The sequence below is a fragment of the Xyrauchen texanus genome, chromosome 2 (assembly GCF_025860055.1).
Source record: "Xyrauchen texanus isolate HMW12.3.18 chromosome 2, RBS_HiC_50CHRs, whole genome shotgun sequence".
Classification (NCBI taxonomy): Eukaryota; Metazoa; Chordata; class Actinopteri; order Cypriniformes; family Catostomidae; genus Xyrauchen; species Xyrauchen texanus.
This window is the reverse complement of record NC_068277.1, coordinates 36290915-36307707: the sequence shown is the minus strand read 5'-3', so window position 1 is coordinate 36307707 and position 16793 is coordinate 36290915. Positions and strand designations below refer to the sequence as shown.

Below are 16793 nucleotides of genomic sequence, written 5' to 3'. Positions count from 1 at the left end.
TCCTTGTATGTGTAAGCATACTTGGCAATAAAGCTGATTCTGATTCTGAAAAGAAATTTTTTATTTTCAAAACAAATCATTGTTCCATACTAAATTCAATAAAATGTGGAAAAAGTCACGAAAACATGTTAGCCAATCTCAGTTGGTATTCTAATCTTATGTGCACTACTGCATATTTTGGCATGAAGAATTCTCACTGTCGTGACTTGTCTACAGCTTCCTCCTGGAAATTCAACAATGCCTCTTTCACTTTCAGTTCGGACGGTCATAACCGAGTGTTGGTCTGCAAACTCCAACGACAGAGAAGCATGTGCCATTGTTTTCCAATTCCAAGGTAACAAACAGCCTTGGAATGAAGAATCATGAAGGGAAATCTAATTGACAGAAACTTTTACAAGCGCGTGTTCCTTTCGCACATATTAACGTTACGCGTTTCAAATTCGACACAGTCGCATTTGTTAATAAATGCATATGTCAATTAGGAAATATGTAGACGTATAAAATCATGACTGATACATTCACCTTTAAAGTAGGCAGACAGTCGAGTTCAGAAGATATTTTCGAGCATGTCTGGTAAGTTTTACACTCTGCGGAGTGTGTATTCAAAGTACTATTAATAAAATGCCTGTTTAACTAAAAGTATAACTGAATAATATTTTTTTTTTTTTACACATCTAGACATACCACGCAAATTATTTCAAATGATAAGAGGTGCGTATACTTAATTTAAGGAGAATAAAAGGCGGGGACACGGGTTAGACAAGGGCGGCTTTTGGCACAAATGAGGAAATGAGCTCCTTTATATACAGGGCTTGCTACTTGTGCCAATGCTAAAGCACTGTTAATGAATTATTGATATCATAATTTGAATTTATACGTGTTTCTCTTTAAGTGATGTGATTTTTGATGTCAGGGTTGCAGTTTAGTTCACTTCTGATTCTGACTGGTGGCTCTGAACCAGCACTCCAAGATTCAGTTTAAGTATGAATGCTCAGCAGCTGGTGCTAAATCAGAGGGCAGAGCTTCTGGGAGCCCTGTGTGGTGGAGGCAGTGCTGAACCTCTGGACTGTGTTCTGGACCTGCTCCTGGCTTGGGACGTTATTATCTGGGAGGATTACCTATGCATTCGAGTTGCAGAGAAACCTCTATGTTCCAACACCAGACACCTTCTAGATGTGGTCTATGATAAAGGAGAAGATGCTTGCAGTCTTCTCTTGGCTGCATTTCACCAGGTCTTACCTGAGGAGCAGAAGGTTGGGCTGTGCTTTGGGAAAGTATGCCCTGTAATGGAGAAAATTAGCCCATCCACTGCAACTTCCGTATTATTAACTGACAGGCCAGTGCTAGTAAGACAGCTTAGAGATAATATTGATGAAGCATTGAATGTTTTATTGACAACTGGCTGTTTTAACATCAAGGACTGCGAGGGAGTGCAACTACCTGTATACACACCCTCACAGAAGGTAACTTAATATGTTTGGATGTTATAAAACATAATTTACATTCATATTGTATAGATTTTATGTCTTTTCTTATTAGTGCCCTACGATTAAATATCACAACTCTTTGGTATTGACTGTTGAATTACTGAAATATTTGAAGTAAATTGTCAAGTAAATTTGCATAATATTAGAGGTAAAATCATTATATTTCTCTCATACATCCTCTCAAAATGTAACTCTGCTTGTCCTATAGTTTTAGATTAGTGCAAGTCAGTTTGACATGTGCAAATATTTCTTACTACCAAGCCTGTTTACAGTTACAATCTCCTCTACTTAGTCAATGAATTAATAAAATATGCTCTTGTTGCAATGTGTAGGTTCGAAGGCTGTTAGACCAAGTGAGGTTTAAAGGGGAAACTGCAGCAAAGACCTTACTACAGTATCTAGAGCAAACAGAGCCCACCAAGCCAAATCCTGAAGATGAAAAAATTAAACTTTCTGCTGGTATGATACATTTACACATTTGTCAACTATGTCTTAGATTTCACTCTGTTTTAAGAGCACTAGCACTAGGTGCAGCTCTATGCCATAAGTCAGAAGCGCAAAGTCAATGGGTGTGACCACAGAGTTTTGGTATTTTTGTGCTAGCATGCGCTAATGGGCTGGATCAAGTGCAATTTAATTCTGAGGTACTTGTTTGGTTATTGCAGCGTCTGCGTCCTATTATATAGAAGTCCATTCACTCAAGAACCAGTGACAAAGACTGCACATTCATAAGAAGTTGGTAGTGTAAATGGACTATATGAAATGAATTAGAAGAATAGAAATATGGACAATATTTTGTGCATTAAGACCATGTTGAATGTGACATGCTACTTTTATACGCATTGAAAATGTGGTTCATGATATGGATGTAGGTTCTGTTAAATTCTCGAGAATGTAAGTAATATTAATAATTTTCCTCTACTGACACACAAATCACAGCTAGTATTAACAGTTATTGTATCGGCACACACCTCATTTCTACCTGTCGATGTTCATTTTGAAAAATGTAATCCATTTATTGAAACACCAAAAAATAAACCAAAAATATTTCTAGACTTCAAACTAAACTAAAATATAATTAAAATAATAAATCATGAATACAACTGTAAATATAAACATAACAACAATAATAATCGAAAGTTTAACTATCCATTTATTGACGGGAGACAAGCAAATTTTGTCATCCTGCGAACCCGGAAATGTGCTTCTCATGTTGTCAGTTACATGCGATATTTAAACCCTAGTCGACTAGTTCTGCCACTAGTCGATGCATCTGGTAAGGTCCTTGCTTACTCTTTGTGGATCACATGATTTCAGTTGCGCTTGTTGCATATTGTGATAGGAGGAGGAACAATTCTCAGTCCACCAACTGCGTCCTCTGTGCAAATACATTCTCAAACACAGGCTATGCAAAAATATATTTGGAATTATGCTAAAGTGTAAATAGAGTAAACATGAAGCACTTTTCATTTTCAAAGCATGTATTTGGAAACCATGCTTCTAAGCACTGCAGACATCGTGTTCATTTTCACATATCTGTGCAAGCCATTATTCTTACAAAGTACTCTGAAACTAATCAAGAATTATAGGGACATACTGTAGTTGTTTTACACAGTTTCTGAGAAGTCGGTAATTCGGAAATTATCTCACCGACATTTCGGATTTGGATGGCAATAAAATCACTGATTAGCCCCTGTAAATGCTGTAAATATCTCACGTCCCCTTGTAAAACAATTACTGTCCAAATAGGGCTTTAGATGTTACTACTGTCTTTTGACTTCAAATTTATTGGTTTGTTATTGTTGGCTAATCTTAATATCCACTTCTCCAGAATGTCTGGTCTATCAGAGGAAACTGCAAAGCTCTGTTGCTGCACAGTCCCACTTTCTTAGCACCTATGGTGGGACAGGACGTTTCTCCCTGGATGACATTTACACGGACGGACATCTTGAAGTGATGAATGGCTCTGGTGAAACTACAACATTAGGGCTGGAGGATGTTGTGGGCCCTGTGGGAACACTTAATGAAGATGCTGACACTGTGCTTGTGTCTGGGGAGGCAGGTAGTGGCAAAAGCATATTGCTTCAGCGACTCCACTTGCTTTGGGCAAGAGAAGCCTTGCTCACAGATATAATTGTGCTTTTCCCGTTCAGTTGTCGCAAGCTCAACGCAGAGCACAGAAAGCTGTCCCTTAAAGAGCTCCTCTTTTTGCACTGCTGCTGGCCTGATCGAGGTCAGGAAGAAGTTTTCCAGTTTATCCTAGACCACCCTCATTTAGTCCTCTTTACCTTTGATGGGCTTGATGAGTATAAACAGGGTTTTACAGATGAAGAACGTCACTGCTGCCCCACTCAGAAATTACCTATACCTATTTTGCTTTTCAACCTTTTGCAGGGGACACTAATGAAGGGTGTTAAGAAGGTGGTCACCAGCAGGCCACAGGCTGTCGGCCCATCGCTGAAACGCTATCTACGCAAAGAAGTGCTCCTAAAGGGGTTTTCCCCCGAGGATATTAACTGCTTTGTGAAGAAACATCACAATGACCCTGCTTTGGCTAAACGAGTCATAGAATCCCTGCAGGGTAATACAACATTGCTAGGCCTTTGCCACATCCCAGTCTTCTGCTGGATTGTGACCAAGTGCCACCATGAGCTTCTGGGTGGTGAGGATGGTATTCCTCAGACTATCACTGATGTCTACCTCCTGGTCTTACAGCATTTCTTCCAGCGGAAGTCACCTCATCCCCAAGGAGCTCTGGGTAAGGGCTGGTTGGAGGAACACATGGACACAGTGATAAGACTTGGACAACTGGCTTTGGAAGGTCTAAAAGCCTCTTGTTATGTGTTTTCAGGATATGAGCTGCAAAGAAATGGGGTCACAGAACAGGATGTCAGTATAGGTTTTCTCATTTACTGCAATGACTTGTCTGTGACAGACTGCAAACGCTATGAATTTCTGCATATCACCTTACAGTGTTTCTTTGCTGCTCTGTATATCACTCTAAATTGTAACAATGATCGTTCTGTTATCCCAAATCTCTTTCGGTGTCAGGATAGGCAGATGTCAGGCCGGTCTCATATGTGTCTGGGACATTGTATTGATCGCTCAGTTGAGGATGAGGTAAAACCAAACATGGCAGAGATACCAAACCTCCAGATTACAGCTCAGTTTGTTTCAGGCCTATTATCACAGCGGCACCATAACCTCCTCCTTGACTGCTGTCCTGCTGCTCTACGAGAACGTAAGGTCAAGCAAGTAGTGAAGTCCTTGTCTAAAGGGATGCAGAGACATTTCAAGTCCATTCCTCGTCCTGTAGAGGGTGAAAAGAAGAGCATGCATGCCATGCCAAGTTTTGTTTGGCTCATTAAATGTATTTATGAAATGCAAAACAACACAATTGCTCAAGAAGCCATGGCTAAGTTGGAGGTTGAACACCTGAAGCTCACCTACTGTAACATTGGACCTGTGGAGTGTACTGCATTGACGTACGTGCTGAGACACCTGCAGAATCCTGTTGGCCTTCAGCTGGACAACAATTCTGTTGGAGACACGGGCGTGGAGCAGCTTCTTCCATGTCTACATATCTGTCACTCTCTCTAGTAAGATCATAGGTCTGCTGATTGTGTCTGTTTTTGACTGATAGTTTATATAGGCTTTATGCAGTTTGGTAGTGTTTGACATCATCTTTTTAGTTTGTTGTCAGTAAATGTATTTACAAGTATTTCTGAATCCACAGTTTAAGGAACAATAACATATCAGATGAAGGAATCCGGATACTTGTAGAAAAGGCAATAAACTGTGAAAGCTTCCAGAAAATAGCGTGAGAATATCAAACACCTATCAACTATGCATTTTATCATTATACTTAGAATACCAGGTTTCATTATTATCTCAACATTTTCACAGACTTTTCAACAACAAGCTTACAGATGCTTGCACCCAACTATTAGCTAGGCTGTTGAAATCAAAGCAGAACTTCATCTCGTTGAGGTCAGTGCTTGCTTCATGTCAGGTTATTAATTGTTAGTTTTAGCCATTAGGTTACTGATCTTTCCAATTTCATATACAGTATTATCTCACTGGGTTGTACTGCTCATGTAGAAACGCATTGCTCATTCCAAATTTATAACTACTTTGTAGGCTTGGAAATAACAACATCACGTCACAGGGAGCAGAGCAGCTTGCTGAAGGCTTAAGTTGCAACCACTCTTTGCAGTTCCTGGGGTGAGGTCAATAATGAGAGGAATGCATTGTTGTATGTGTCTATCCGGAAAATATGCCACAGCAGATATAAGTGTCCTAAATCTTGTAGTGTAATGGCAGTGGCTGAGGAAAATGCATTTTCATTCTGACTGTTTATTTCCAGGTTATGGGGTAATAAAATTGGTGACAGAGGGGCTGAGGCATTGGCAAAAGCTCTGAAGAATAATACATCACTAATATGGTTCAGGTAATCCTCTATATATGACCATAATGCTGAGTTGTAGACATATATGAATAATTCCTTTGTAATTTGCAGCTAGGTTTCATGCTAAATACACAGGAAAAATAAGTTGTCCAGTCTTTTTGCTTGACAAATCAGATCAAATTTAATTAACAAATTGCTGAGCCACTCAGCAAGTTTTGCTTTTTATGTGTAATAATAATGTTTGGTTTGTTTTGTATCAGTCTGGTAGATAATGGTGTGGGCAGTGCAGGTGCATGTGCTCTGGCTGAACTCATCAGAGAGAGCAAAACTCTGGAGGAATTATGGTGAATCATTTATTAAACACTTTTAAAAATGTATATTTTTCTGATTTACATGCTATCTCTTTTAAACTCTTTCTCAGGCTAAACAAAAACAGTATCAGCAGGAATGGGGTTGAGTGTCTCATAGAGGCACTGAAAATGAACTCTAGTGTGAAGGACATCTGGTAAGATCATACTTTTTTGATTACTGTATACTTGTATGTTTTTTATTTTCTCCCCTTTTCCCCCCAAATTGGAATGTCCAATTCCAATGCACTCTAAGTCCTCATGGTGGCGTAGTGACTCTCATCAATCCGGGTGGCGAATCTCAGTTGTGTCTGCATCTGAGGCATCAATCTGCGCATCTTATCACGTGGCTTGTTGAGCATGTTACCGTGGAGACGTAGTGCGTGTGGAGGTCCACGCTATTCTCCGTGGCATCCAAGCACAACTCACCATGTGCTCCACCGAAAGCGAGAACCACACATTATAGTGACCATGAGGAGGTTACCCCATGTAACTCTACCCTCCCTAGCAACCGGGCCAATTTGGTCACCTCCAGGTGTGGTAGTCAGGGTCAATACTCGCTGAGCTACCCAGGCCCCCTACTTTTTTAAATAATTCAGTGTTTGGCATGTATGTAAAAATGTGATGTTCTCGTTCTAGAAAGAATTATGATTGATGTAATACATTTTGAGTCTATTTAGCCAGAAGATAGAGACTGCAAATTTAAATACAAATATCTGCTGAAAGCGAAATTTGTAAACATTTAGAAGGACACTAGCATATTTATGACCTTAAAGCAAATGGAGCTTAACACTTTGGCTCCAGAAGTAAAAATACAATTAATTTTGTATATAGACTAATTGATTTTCAACGATAACTTATAAACTTATTAAGTCAGACCTATGAGGTTGTTCACAGATGGTGTATGCTTCCATTGAAGTCATCCGTCTGTGTTATTTCAACTTCATTGTTTCAAAATAGTGTTTTATAGTGGAATTCATGGTAAACAACTGCATTACCCATGCTCAAGCAGAAAACGCTTCTCCAATCACAGAACTACGGCCAACTAAGCCCGTGAAACATGCCTCGCAGCAACTGCCCACTGACAAGACACACTGTGAATGACATAACAGAGTCGGTCTCTTCACCATTACTACTTATATATTTTGCAATAAACGTAAAAAAAAAATACTTATAATCTATAAATAATATAGAATCTTATAATAAGTATCTATACTTATAATCAAAAATCTGAAATGAATACTGTGGCAGGGCGGAGGGCGGGGCCGGGTCGTGATCGTACACACCCGGTCCCGTATTAGGCTAATCAAGCCTCCCGAGAGGGATAAAGGTCGACTGCAGAGGATCGTGCGGGGGAGAGAGATAGTTTACGGACATGTCCGTCATATGTGTGCGTTTGTCTTTTGTTTAAGTTTGTCATTAAAACTATTATATATATTATCAAGCCGGTTCTCGCCTCCTCCTTTCCATTGATCACTTTACAAATAATTTTATAAATTCCCATTGTTTTCAGCAATGCTTCATGGGATTGTAGTTTGTGCCCTCATGAAAGACTGTAAATACACAGTGTTGTACCTTTGTATTTTTTTATGATTTTCAAATTCTTTTTTGCCTCAAAACAAAGTTTGTGAATTTGAGATTTACCTCGGAGCTGGTTGGTTAGGTTAATGGCTTACAACTCTTTTATGAAGGATTTTATGTAAGTCAATGAGAAAAACGAATAGGAAAAATAAGTCCTGTTGTGCTCTGTAGACATGAGCAAAAAGTAACAAAACTTTCATATTGATTTTATGGGGTCTTTAACATGTCAGTTATAGCCTATATGTCAATAGGAGAACAGAGATCTGAAAATGTTTTATTGTATTATATATATATACTCTGTTTTTGTATTATATGTAACCTATATGCCCTGGTGAATATGTCAATCATGTAAATAATATTAAGGTCCTTAATATAAATGCTCTTTTTTTGTGTTCTTGAAGGCTGAGAGGAAATAATCTGAGCCCAGAGGAAGAAGAGGAGCTGAGCAAGCAAGAAAGCAGACTGACCTTCTGAGGGCAAGAAGACTCTGTAATGCCTGCCGCCAAATACTATATTCAATGCGCATCATTGTCCTTTTAAAATCTCAGAAGTAAAGGTACAGTGGATATAAAAAGTCTACACATCCATTAAAACAGCAGGTTTTTGCACTTTTAATGTAAAAATGACAACCTATGTAATGCCACTGAAAACCAAAGAGACATCTCCGAGAGAGGGGGGAAAAAAAAAACTTAGAATAACCTAAATGCATATGTGTGCACATCCCTGAACTAATACTTAGTTGAAGCACTCATTGATTTTATTACAGCACTCAGTCTGTTTGGATAAGAGTCTATAAGCTTGGCACATCTTGACTAGGGAATATTTTCCTACTCTTCCTTGCAAAAATGTTCCAGATCTGTCAAATTGCACGGGCCCTCTTCAGGTCTCCCCAAAGATTTTCTATAGAATTCAGGTCTGAGCTCTGGCTGGGCCATTCCAAAACAATAACCCTTTTTTGCTGAAGCCATTCTTTTGTTGATTTGGATGTGTGCTTTGGATCATGGTCTTGCTGAAAGGTGAAAGATCTCTTCATTTTCAGTTTCTAGCAGACGCCAGAAGGTACTGTGCCAAAACTGACTGGTACTTGGAACTATTCATGATTCCCTCCACTTTCACCTTCCCCAGTTCCATTTGAAGAAACAGCCCCAAAGCATGATGCTGCCACCATGATGGTGTTCTTTTGCTGATGTGCTGTGTTGTTTTTGCACCAAATTTACCTTTTACAATTTTGGGCAAAAGTTCAAACTTGGTCTCATCAGACCATAACACATTTCCCCACATGGTTTTGAGACTGAATATAGGTTTTTGCAGGCTTGGATGTTTTTTTTATTTTTTCATCAGAAAAGGCTTGTGTTTTGCCACCCTGCCCCATAGCCCAGACAGATGAAGAATATGGGAGATTGTTGTCACATGTAGGGAGCAACCAGTTCTTGCTAGAATGAGATACAGCTCCTTTCATGTTGCTGTAGGCCTCTTGACAGCCTCCCTGACCACTTTTCTCTTTATCTTATCAATTCTGAAGGGATGTCCTGTTCTTGATAATGTCACTGTTGTGGCATACTTTCTCCACTTGTTGATGACTGTCTTCACTGTGTCCATGTTATATCTAACTCCTTGGAAATTTTTGTAGCCCTCACCTGAGCAATACCATTCAACAATGAGATCCCATTGATGCTTTGTAAGCTTCTTGTGGCCCATGGCTCTTGTAGTATCGTGCAACCAAGATGATGTCAGAAAAATCCTACAAGAACAGCTGAGATTTATTTGGAGTTAATCTGCGTCACTTCAGGTGAAGACAGACATGTACTATTTCACTTGATGATTGATTGATTCTGAACACAGCCACGTACCCAGTTATAAAAGGGTGTGCACACTTTTGTTTTGTTTTTTCTCTCCTCTGAAATGTGTCACTTTGGTTTTCAGTGGCATTGCATAGGTTTTAATTTTTACATTAAAGGTGCAAAAAGTCTGATATGATTTATCTTTGTTTAATTTTTTACATCACAAAAACCTGCTGTTTAAAAAAGGGTGTGTATACATTTTATATCCACTGTAGCGAAGTAGTACATAATCAGGGTTACCAATCAGAAAGATTCAAAGCACAGAACGAGCACTGAAGCACTTGTCAGGTTGTATACCAGTTTGCGTTTATTCTACAGAATGTGCAATATTTCATATTTTGTATTTTATTTTTGTATTGTAAACATGGTTTATTTAAGGGTCTGTTACTTTTTAAGGGTGGGTTTGTATTTTTTAAGTGTTTTGAACACATTTGCTTTACACCATCCAATAACTATATTTAGTTGCATTGTAGCCATGGTTGTATTTGTTTTTTCCTTTTCTCACAAAATAACATGGAAGGGGAAAAGTTACTCTATTGTTCACAGATTAAGAGATTTATTTGTGCAAAACATGCTGCAAAAAATTCAAATAACAAGCCAAATATATTTTCTGTTACATTTAACTGAAACACGCATGATATTTTCAGTATGCATTCAGAATCAGATTTACATGTATAGCGTTAGGGAATAAACTGCACAACCTGTCAAACAGCCAGTTCCTCAAACAGCTCAGACAAACTACTGGAAAACCCCAGGAGGCGGGGCTTAATAAAAGTGAATCGAAACGACCAATCAGAACCGCATGTGTCACTCATTCGCCAATAGGAGAGCAAGTTGTATTCCTGAGCATAACATGTTAGGTTTCACTATCACATATACAATCTCACACTGTAAATAATGTCACACTGATTTCAAATTAAACGACGGGCTCGGCTGTGTCAACGTTACCGGGTGTTCTCGTGTTCCCCCACTCTTTCGCCTGTGATCATCAGTATTATTTCCAGCGGGATTATAGTTCGTGGGTTGGCGGCTGTCTATCTATCCATTAACCGGCTGTGTCAGCCCAGAGTGGAGTCAGCCCTGGCTTTAGCAGAGCCCATCCGACAATGTCAAATAAACACCGTCTTCACTAACAGCGCCAAGAAAGAATACTCGCTTTCCAATTTCGAAGACGGACGGGATAAAACCGGGATATTCAAACGTCAGGTAAGAAGAAAAAAAAAAAAAAAAAAGTCTGATCAGTCCATGCTAAAGTCGCACCTGTTTATCTTCTGTGCTGTGAATCTGATACATGATCAGCTTTAGATCTGGATCTGGAACTGTAACAAGATCCATTGGTTATACAGTACACGTTATTAGACAATTATTTATCTCTACACCGACCTCTAGGAGTGTGAGTAACAGCAAGAATAGAAGCTAATCGTTTGTTTTGCTAGCAGATCACCCTGTACCTGATCGCCATTGTCATTATGTGTAAGGCCTGTCTTTCTCTGCTGCATCCTTTTCAATTATCAGTCACAGTCTAGTGATGGAGAAGATGCACATCACTAATGTGATGATATTTTCATTACATCGTAATGTGTACAGTGAATAGTAATAGCATGTTCACGGTGGTCTAGCAATGGCATTACAGGTGGGTGTTTCCAGCTCTGCATGTTTCCTGTGTTGACCATGCATTATAAATTGTGCAGAATGTGGCTTTTCTGAACTTCACAGATCACTCACTGCCTGTTGTAAATTAATGGCTGCCAGTGTTATGGAATGAAAATCAGTAAACATCAATATGTTGCTCATAGCTGGAGAGTCCCTGGATTGTTTAGAGGCAAACACCACTGGAGTTTGCAGGTCAGAGAACAAAATGTGCCAATTCCTACACCAACAACACATGGGAGCTGTTTATGGAGATAGTGTTTAGACTTGAGTTGATCAACATTGACATTTGCAGGATTGGCCAAATCATTTCAGAACAGCTGAACTGAACTACTGGGTGTTCATTCACTGCCTCATCTTACACCTCAGACAGAAAAAAAAATGCATGCAACTTAGTGAAATGTTGTTCAACAGAGCATTCTGCATCTCAATTTATACTCTGTTATTAGTCATTATGCAGTAGTGGTATGTATATATGCGTACAGGAAGTGTGATTTAATTCACAGTGTGAATTCCCCTGCTGCTGGGGGAAAAACCGAGCAGTCACACATAATTTTGTCTATGTATGTTGTACAAGTGTGTTCAGACGGTATTTGTAATATTGAGGTCACTGTTGTGTCCCTCTTATAGAATGTATTATTTGCCATTCCTCAGCACATTTTCTATCAAAGAAGTGGGGAGAAAGATGAAAACACCCTCAGAGCCCAAAGGCTGATCAGTGATCAGAATGTTTCTGTCTATTTCATGTTTATTGAACCATTCAGTATGCTAAACTCAAGGAGACCCTGATGACACAAACCTAAAGATTTAATGGGGATGTTCAGTTGCATTAGCGATTTACTCCCTAATGCTATAGGTCAGCGGTTCTAATTTCTACCTTTATAGACCCATGGATAAATATTAACAAAACAAAACTAGATTTACTTGTGAAAAATTACAGTACAAATGTATAAACTTCATTAAAAAAATTTAAACAACAGAATTACCTAATTTAATACTTATTTGTTAAAGGGGTCATGACATGTTTTTTTTTATTGTATTATTATGTTCCCTTAGGTGCAATTATAGTATTAATATATTTTTTTTTAAGAAAAACTTTTAAAATCTAGTGATTTATGACCTTTTCCCACCCTGTTTCTCATCCTCTGATTCAAACAGTCTGTTTTGGGGGCGTTTTCCATTTAAGACTTCAGTGTTAACGCCCACTGTTATGATTGGCTAACGTCAGTGCCTATGTATCAATTATTGACGCCCCAGCCAGAACAATATGCAAGTAAACGAAGTAAAAACACTGTGATTATTCATAATGAATGAAATTGCGCTTTAAAAAGTAGTTTAAAGTTTAAAATAGATTACTTACAGTTTGCGTCGTCGTTGTTCCCAGAATAGTCGGCACGGACTTATCTTTGAGCAACAGTTTTCTGGCAAAGCCAGCATCATATTGAGATTTGTTCTCAAAACAGTCATCCTTAAAATGTACAGAACAAACGCTTAAGTTAACACTGCCGTGACTGGGTCAGATCCGCAAAAAATAAACTGCATCCATTTTTCCCTGACGTCTGGATCTTTCGGCAGCTTATTCAGAGGTTTTGTTTGACCACAGCCAGGAACAGCACATCTGTGTGGCATCGTAATTTTCCTGTGCACAAGTAGTCTCTGTCAGAGCTCGCTGTCCATCGACTGAACACTTGTGAGGCGACGGCGATACTGAAATGAGCGTAGTTGTCTTTGCGCTTATAGCGTAGTTATCTTGTGCTGGAGGCGGTCATATGCAAACGCTGTTACGTCACTTCTAACCGACACGTCACTTCTAACCATGAATCCAGAACGAGCTGTATTTTGAGTTTGATTAAATAAATGATTCGTTTAGAATGGGGAGGACGTCTTAAAATATTAAACTTGCAGGACGTTTTAATGATACAAAGACCTCTTATATACCAAAAGATCAAGGCAAATTTGGTTTCTCATGTCATGACCCCTTTAATGTTTATTTAGAAGTGTCATTATTTTTTTTATTTTTTTTTACCTTAGAATGCTTATATGGGTCATAAATGGCACGGAGGTCTACTTTTTTGATTATTATTATTTAATGAAGGGGTTTTTGGGGTCTGGGACCTGTTGGATCAGAGGGTGAGGGCTAGGGCCATTCCTCACACAAATGTCCGGGAACTTGCTAGTGCCTCGGTGGAAGAGTGGGGCAACAAATCTCACAGCAAGAACTGGCAAATCCAGTGCAGTCCATGAGGAGGAGATGCAATGCAGTACTTAATGCAGCTGGACCAGATACTGACTGCTACTTTTGAGGATTTTTAGGAGTTTATATATGAGAATTTCATATTTTATCACCAAACAGGAAATTTCCCATATTACTGTTATACAGCCTTTTACACTGTCACCCACAAGTCTTTTAATTTGTATTTTTAATGAGTTTGAAACTTTTTAGAATTTAATAAAATATATATCAACCATTTGACATTTTAAATAATACAATTATCATTACAATAAATTTGCCTTGAAAAAAATGTATGAAGAATTAGCATCTGGATTTCACTTGGTTCTTTATAGACCATCATGTGCATATATGTAAGGTTGCATATCCCTTCTAGGGTTAAAGAATGTTCAACATTTTATCTTTTCTGCTGGCTTCCTTGCAGTACATTTACAGACCCCCAAGGATCCACAGACCTGTAGTTACAAACCCTGACCTTAGTTATATGATTATAAGACACTGAATTGTTGTTGTCTTGCATACAGTTGAAGTCAGAAGTTTACATACACTTAGGTTGAAGTCATTAAAACTCCTTTTTTAACCACTCCACAGATTTAATATTAGCAAGCTATAGTTTTGGCAAGTAATCTACTTTGTGCATGACACAAGTAATTTTGCCAACAATTGTTTAGCTTTTAATTGACTATAACAATTCCAGTGGGGCAGAAGTTTACATGCACTAAGTTAACTGTGCCTTTAAGCAGCTGGAAAAATTCCAGAAAATCATGTCAAGCCTTTAGACAATTAGCCAATTAGTTTCTGATAGGGCAATTGGCTAATTGGAGTCAATTTGTGGTTTATATGTGGATGTATTTTAAGGCCTACCTTCAAACTCAGAGCCTTTTTACTTGACATCATGGGACAATTTAAAAAAGTCCCAAGGAAAAATAAATAAATATGGACCTCAACAAGTCTGGTTAATCCTTGGGAACAATTTCCAAATGTCTGAAGGTACCATGTTCATATGTACAAACAATAGTTCTAGGGCTGCCCCCTAATAGTTGACCAAATGTTAGTCGATGAGAAGAGTCTTAGTCTACCACGTTTTGATTGGCTGGTTGTCGCAGAAAAAAAATATCCACATGAAACCTACGAACACCGGTATTACCGCTGGTTGGATGCTAGGTGTTACTATGGGGTAATTTTCATTAAGCAAGGTTAGGGATCAGCCTACACAATAAAGCAAGACACCTTGATTTCAAATGCATTGTGTGTGAATAAATTTGTTTTCTGTCCATCCATCCATCTTATCAGCAACCCCCAGCTGAGGGGTCGTGAATATTCTTGCTTTAGTGATTTTGCATTGAAAATTAAAATAATTTATTTCAAAAAAGATTTTTTTTGTCGAAACAAATGGATTTCTAAATTCAAATTGCACTACAAATGAAATTAAAAAGCAATTAAAATAATGAAGTGATCAAACCTTCCATTTACCGTCAGGCAAGTCTCCGTATAAACTTGCCGGTGGAAAATTACTTCCACAAATGAAACATAAAAACAATTATAAATGTAAAAATAATAATTATGATTATGATGATCACTGAAATATAAATCATGTTTCAAGGTGAACGTATTTTTGTATTGTTTTATGTTTTAATCACAGATTTTTAGGCTTCAGATTTGTGGTCACAATGAACTGCTTTGTGGAAATAAAGTGAACTGAATGCAAAGCAGCTCCAGAGCTGAGATGTCTGAGGTCATTTGCAGCGCTCATAGACGATACTGTTCTTGCAAAAAAAAAAAAGGAAAAAAAGTGTGAGAAACTTTTACATGGGCATGTTCCACGAGACTTCACACATCCGTACAAACTGCATGTCATACATGCGCATTGACGTCTTTTCTGTCATCTGATCTAAAAAATATTATTAATTGTGTTTCTTCAAGCGCATATCTGTATGTCTACAGGAAAATTATTTGTATTATTAATTTGATAATAATAATAATAGCCTAATAATAATAATGATAGTATTTATTTAATACTTTAATGGGAAAACGAGTCAAATATTGTATGGACATCGTCAAAGGCATCAGCTCTTGGCGATACCTCTGAGCATTGTCGATTTCCGAGATCATCTTCTGTTGGCAAAACCTTAATGTGCATTTCTCTCTATAAATTAACAAAATGTTCAGACAGTCTCCTTGCTGGTTTTTCAGACACATTTAGTATCATAACCACTTTTGCCGGTGTCACTGCTTCTTGCGTGTGCTTGTACAATTTATATTTTAAAGGCTCATTATTACGGTTTAGTATTTCTCTGTAATTTAGAACAGTGTTAGCAATGCTACTTATAACATTCTCAGCCCTGGAACTCAAACCATTTTTTGATGCCCCCCCAAAATATATATATTTAAGTAATTAAATGAATGTCATAATCGTGCGACAACTAGTCGACTAGGAAATCTTTGGTCGGGGGCAGCCCTAAATAGTACACAAGTATAAACACCATGGGAACACAAAGCCATCATACCGCTCTGGAAGGAGATGCATTCTGTCTCCTAGAGATGAACGTAGTTTGATGCAAAAAGTGCAAATCAATCCCAAAACATCAGCAAAGGACCTTGTGAAGATGCTGGAGGAAACGGGTAGACATGTATCTATATCCACATTAAAACAATTCCTATAGCAACATAACATGAAAGGCTGCTCAGCGAGGAAGAAGTCACTGCTCCAAAATCACCATAAAAAAGCCTACAGTTTGCAAGTGCACATGGGGACAAAGATCTTACTTTTTGGAGAAATGTCCGCTGGCCTGATGAAACAAAGATTGAACTGTTTGGCCATAATGACCATCTGATGTTTGGTGGAAAAAGGGAGCTTGGTCACAAATGGGTCTTCCAAATGGACAATGACCCCAAGCATTCCTCCAAAGCTGTGGCAAAATGGCTTAAGCACAACAAAGTCAAGGTATTGGAGTGGCCATCACAATGCCCTGACCTCAATCCGATTGAACATTTGTGGATAAAACTGAAAAAGCATGTGTGAGCAAGGAGGCCTACAAACCTGAGTTAAAGGCTACCAAATACTAACATAGTGTTTGTAAACATCTGGCCTTCTGGGAATGTGATCAAAGAAATAAAAGCTGAAATAAATAATTCTCTCTACTATTATTCTGACATTTCACATTCTTAAAATAAAGTAGTGATCCTAACTGACCTAAGACAAGGAATGTTTTCTACAATTAAATGTCAGGAATTGTGAAAACCCCCTTT

At 38.3% G+C, this 16793-nt stretch overlaps 1 protein-coding gene across 2 annotated transcripts; it reads left to right on the top strand.

The window, feature by feature from the left end:
* Positions 1 to 274: 274 nt before the first annotated feature.
* On the top strand, positions 275 to 10384 carry nod2 (nucleotide-binding oligomerization domain containing 2). 2 transcript variants are annotated; one of them, XM_052090837.1, is made up of 11 exons: positions 275 to 334; positions 914 to 1463; positions 1820 to 1946; positions 3319 to 5086; positions 5224 to 5307; positions 5394 to 5477; positions 5628 to 5711; positions 5854 to 5937; positions 6156 to 6239; positions 6317 to 6400; positions 8225 to 10384. In XM_052090837.1, exons 2-11 carry the CDS (start codon positions 984 to 986, stop codon positions 8295 to 8297), a joined length of 2952 nt encoding a protein of 983 aa, XP_051946797.1. In that variant the 5' UTR covers positions 275 to 334; positions 914 to 983; the 3' UTR covers positions 8298 to 10384. The 2 variants fall into 2 exon arrangements, with proteins under 2 accessions (XP_051946797.1, XP_051946789.1); XM_052090829.1 differs by lacking the exon at positions 275 to 334 and having other exon boundaries at positions 718 to 1463.
* The last annotated feature ends 6409 nt before the right edge of the window (positions 10385 to 16793 follow it).

Bases quoted from the DNA above. Each gene is read 5' to 3' on its own strand.
- nod2 (XM_052090837.1), top strand. From the start codon at position 984: ATGAATGCTCAGCAGCTGGTGCTAAATCAGAGGGCAGAGCTTCTGGGA. The intron at 5,938-6,155 runs GTAATCCTCTAT...GTTTTGTATCAG, and splicing joins ACATCACTAATATGGTTCAG to TCTGGTAGATAATGGTGTGG. The intron at 6,240-6,316 runs GTGAATCATTTA...ACTCTTTCTCAG, and splicing joins AAAACTCTGGAGGAATTATG to GCTAAACAAAAACAGTATCA.